Below are 4,037 nucleotides of genomic sequence, written 5' to 3'. Positions count from 1 at the left end.
CCAGACAACCAGCCTCTCGTCTGCAGTAACCAGCCAGGAAGCTGGCGGCCATGGGTCCCAGGGAGGGACGTCAGACCGCCATCTCTAGGAACAATGCAGGAAGCCGGCAGCGGGCCTGGTGACAATTGCCCAGGAGGTCCACGACTTCACTAATAAGCGAGAGCTCCCCTCACTTTTATTTTTTCCTACTTAAGACCAACCAGGAAAAGCCACATCTGCTCCCCTGAGCAGTGACACAGGACACCCCGCTTCTACCAAGCCCGCTCACTGCTTCCCCAGGCCGGCAGCCTCCCTTCGGGGCAAGCCTGAAGTCTCCCTTCCCACCCACCCCCTGCAAAGCCCTCCCTCTCCCCTGCCTGTTGAGTCTCTGCCCAACACCAGTGGCTGCAGCCGGCTCCGTCGCCAGCAAGCCTGAGTAAACAGCACTGCTCACTCCCGCTTGCTGCTCTTATTTCCACAGCGGGCAGCCAGGCCCATGGCTCCCAGAAGAGGTTCGGGAGGTGCTGATGTGGGAGAAGATGAGGGCAGACCGGTCTCCGTCAGGCCGCGGGGCCGGGCTCTGCAGGCCGCAGCAGCAGACAAGCTGTGCCAGGGCAATTTGCTGCCCCAGGAAGGGCCGAAGGAGCAGGCCCGGCCCAGCTCTGAAATCCTCACGTGCTCTCCCCCGACCGGCGGCCAGATCGGCTGGCCAGGCCCTCAGCCCTCCGGCAGCGCCTGGACCTGTTCCGCCTCCTGGCCTGCAGCCAAATGTCCGCACCGTGGAGACGGCTGGGCCCTTCGGCTTCCAGATGCTTCCCTCAGCCAAGGGATCTACCTCTGCCCCCAAATGAAGGGATTCTAGCTCCCTGTCACTGACCGCTCTCAGGGTCTGGTCTGGGGGAGTCTGAGGGGCCTGGTGTCGGTGTGGGGGAGAGTAGTCCCACAGCTCTCTCTCCTCTCTCTCTCCTCTCTCTCTCTCTCCCTCTCTCTCTCGGAACCCCTCCCCGATCCCCTGGGAAGGCAGGATGAAGCTGGGAGGTGACCCCAGTCCCTTAGCCTGAGAACAAAGGACACATCGGACAGGATGGGTCAGATTATGCTGTGGTGACAACAGCTCTGAAATGCCAGCAGCGGAAAACCGCAGAGTCATTGCTCAGTGGCACCACGTGTCTGCCACACTTGAGCGGGGGCTGTGCTGCATGTCGTCCTTACACAGGGCCCAGGGCCACCATCGCCGTCCTGGAGGCAGGGGAGGGCAGCGCCGGGGTCTAGCACTGGCAGTGGCTGCCCGGGAGTGATTCCCCAGCCTGCACCCAGCACCCAGCCCACCACTGACCAGAATGCATCGTAGGACCCCTCCCCGTGGCAAGGGTCATTTTCCCATGTCCTGGGTGACTGCTGTCTGTACTCAGTCGCCCCAGCCCGCCGTGAGCCAAAGAAGCCTGGGCCAGGCCTCCTTGGTCTGGCCAATAGTCTAATGTCTCGTATGTGTGCAACTGATGCGGCCGGTCTCCTGGACGCTTATTGTTTTCAACCCGTCGTGATCACAGGCAATACGATGAATAGTCTGGTGCCTCAGTTCACACACCAGCAAGTCACTGAAAACTCGTGACAGTTTCCTCTCCCCACTGGGCACACAGCACCGCCAGCTCTCCCAGGCTGAGCCTGGGGAACGTGGATGGTGAGAGAAGGCAGGGGAGAACCATCCAGATCGCCCAGGGTTGCTTCTGCGCCCAGGATGCAGGGAGAGCCAGCAGGGCCCCACCGGCACAGAAGTGACTGTCCCCCCACCTGCCTGGGCTGTGCCCTCAGCTACTCAGCTCCTCCCCGCAGCCCCCTCACCGGGGCCCCTGGGCTCCTGGGCTCCGCTGTCCTGGACGGAAGCCCCGTGGCAACCAGAAAGCATTTTATATAAGTGAGCCTCTCCTCTCCCTCTAGACCGTGAGCATCCCCGCGGCAGAAACCGTACTTAATTTCTCTTAGTGTTTTTTATTTTTTCAGTCTCTTTATTCTTGTTCCTGAAGCTCAGCAAACTGGGTTGAAGGCTCTAAGACGACATATCCATGTGTTTTCGGACTCAAGCATCCTCGGGGGCTGCCCCACCCCTCCCTCACCCCTGACTGTTGAGGCTCTGAGGGCCCCTCCCCAGGAAACTCGATGCTCACAGCACTGCCTCTCACTTAGAAATCTTATTGGTCCCGCGGAAAGGGAGGCAGGCAGCCCCCACCTCCTGCCAAGGGTGCTGCAAGCTCTCACTGCTTCCCATTGCCATTGATGGGGCGGTTCACGTGCTCCGGGGAGGCCAGGAAGGCCTTGAGCTTGGGCCGGGCGCTGAGGCGCGCCACGTAGGCCGAGAGCAGAGGGAAGGAGTCCAGGCAGCCGGGAGCCAGGACCTGGTGATTCAGCAGCAAGTCCAGCAGGTTGTAGTCCGCGAAGGAGATCTGCAGGGCAGGGGTGTGAAGGGGCTCAGGAGCTGGAAGCCTGGAAGCCTGAGCCATTCCCTCAGTCCGGCCCGTTCTGAGCAACAGGCTCCTGTGTTCTCTCTGCACCCGTTTCCCATCTGCAAGAGGGGGGTGGGGCAGAGGGGCAGCACAAAGCCAGACGCTCACCTGGTCACCAATGATGAATGCCTGGCCCCCCGCGTTCTGGGACAGCAGGGTCTCAAAAGGCTTCAGGTGCTCCGGCAGCGCCTTCACATATTCCTGCTTGCCTCCCTCCTGCCAGAAAGACACCATCGCACGTTACCCTCCTGACCCTCCCACTGCGGCCCACCCCAGCCCCTGTCTCAGCCCGGAGACGACCCCCTTCTTTTTGCCCTATTTCAGTGACTCACCATCCACCCAGACCGGAGCCCCAGGGCTCCCCTGCCCCCTTCCCATCCCCAGAGCCACACCACATCCTGTCCAGTTCAGCCATGGAGTCTTCTTTACCCCACCCCCACCTCTCCGCCTGTGCCGTGGTCCCCCACCGATCTACTCCAAAAGTCTTGGAAGATCCTTCTAGATCTCACATTCGTACACGGCCCTGCTTAGATGCCTCGATGGCTCCCCACTGCCATCAGAGGAGTATCCAGCCATCCAGTTCAAGCCCTCCGGATCCGGGGCCGTTGCTCTTCCAGTTTCAACGCCGGCCACTCCCTCTCCCTCTCCCACGGGCACACACACGGCTCGTCCCTGCTAAATTGGCCCCTGGTCTCCCCCCAGATGTGCCCGTGTCAGCATACTTCGTGCACCTGGAATTTTTGCACCTCCAAGGGCCAGCGCCCACTTCGGGAGGCCGGCTACAGACCCTCCCCCTCCCCCTCCCCCTCCACGAAGCAGCCCGGCCTGGACGAAGCCCGGCCTGGACGGAGGCAAGTCTTTCTTTGTTCCCGGCCGCGCCCACCCCTGGTGCCCCGGCTCACATAGTTGGTGTAGATGAGGGTGGCATATTTGCAGCGAAGATCCTCCACCCCGTCATTCACCACGTCCACCAGGGCTGCCTCCCGCTGGTCCTTCCCGTACAGCCCTGGGGAGAGAGTCCGCAGACGGCATGACTGGGGGTCTGACATGACAGGCGACGCGGGCACAGAGGGGAGAAGGGAGGAGGGTCCTGACGCACAGTAGGCGCTCAGGACTCAGCAGGAGGCAAGAGCTGCAGGCAAACCCACGCCTGTCTGTGAGCAAGGTGACCTCCTCCTGCCTGTTTCCTCCGTTCCCCAGCGGTCGCCAGGCAGCCTGCTTGGTACGGAAGAGGTTCAAAGGGTGGGCAACAAGCGGGCGTGCGGGAACGCTGGCTGGTGCCTGCCCGCCCCTGCCCTGGGCCACCTGCGGCTTTGAGACTCACCAANGAGGGGCGGGGGGGGGGATCTGCAGCCCCGACCTCTGCCTCCCCCTGCTGCCAGTCACGGGGCGCCTACCTCGAACGGGAAAGTAGACAATGGTGTAGGGCGGCACTGGAGCGGATGGAGAGAAGTCTGTTAGAGTCTGGGAGAAGGGTATTACGGAAGGGAGAGAGCACCAGTCCGTCCTCCCTGGGGTCCCCTGGCCGGCCCTGGGCCCTCGGGGGGCCCGGAGGAG

The 4,037-nt window shown here is 62.4% G+C and overlaps 1 protein-coding gene across 1 annotated transcript in view; it reads right to left on the bottom strand.

Annotated features, from left to right (window-relative positions):
* Positions 1-1,962: 1,962 nt before the first annotated feature.
* The window catches only part of GSTP1 (glutathione S-transferase pi 1), a 41,895-nt gene continuing 39,820 nt past the window's right edge, over positions 1,963-4,037 (bottom strand). Inside the window, exons 5-7 of the mRNA XM_077771455.1 lie at positions 3,383-3,486; positions 2,589-2,696; positions 1,963-2,420 (exon numbers count right to left, since the gene is read on the bottom strand). Of these exons, the coding sequence (XP_077627581.1) occupies positions 2,232-2,420; positions 2,589-2,696; positions 3,383-3,486 (401 nt within the window). The 3' untranslated portion in view covers positions 1,963-2,231. The remainder of the gene's footprint in view (positions 2,421-2,588; positions 2,697-3,382; positions 3,487-4,037) is intronic.

This window comes from Crocuta crocuta, unplaced genomic scaffold, assembly GCF_008692635.1.
Source record: "Crocuta crocuta isolate KB4526 unplaced genomic scaffold, BGI_CrCroc_1.0 scaffold647, whole genome shotgun sequence".
In the NCBI taxonomy this organism is placed as follows: domain Eukaryota; kingdom Metazoa; phylum Chordata; class Mammalia; order Carnivora; family Hyaenidae; genus Crocuta; species Crocuta crocuta.
Note: the sequence above shows the minus strand (reverse complement) of the source record. Positions and strands in the feature narration are given on the sequence as shown.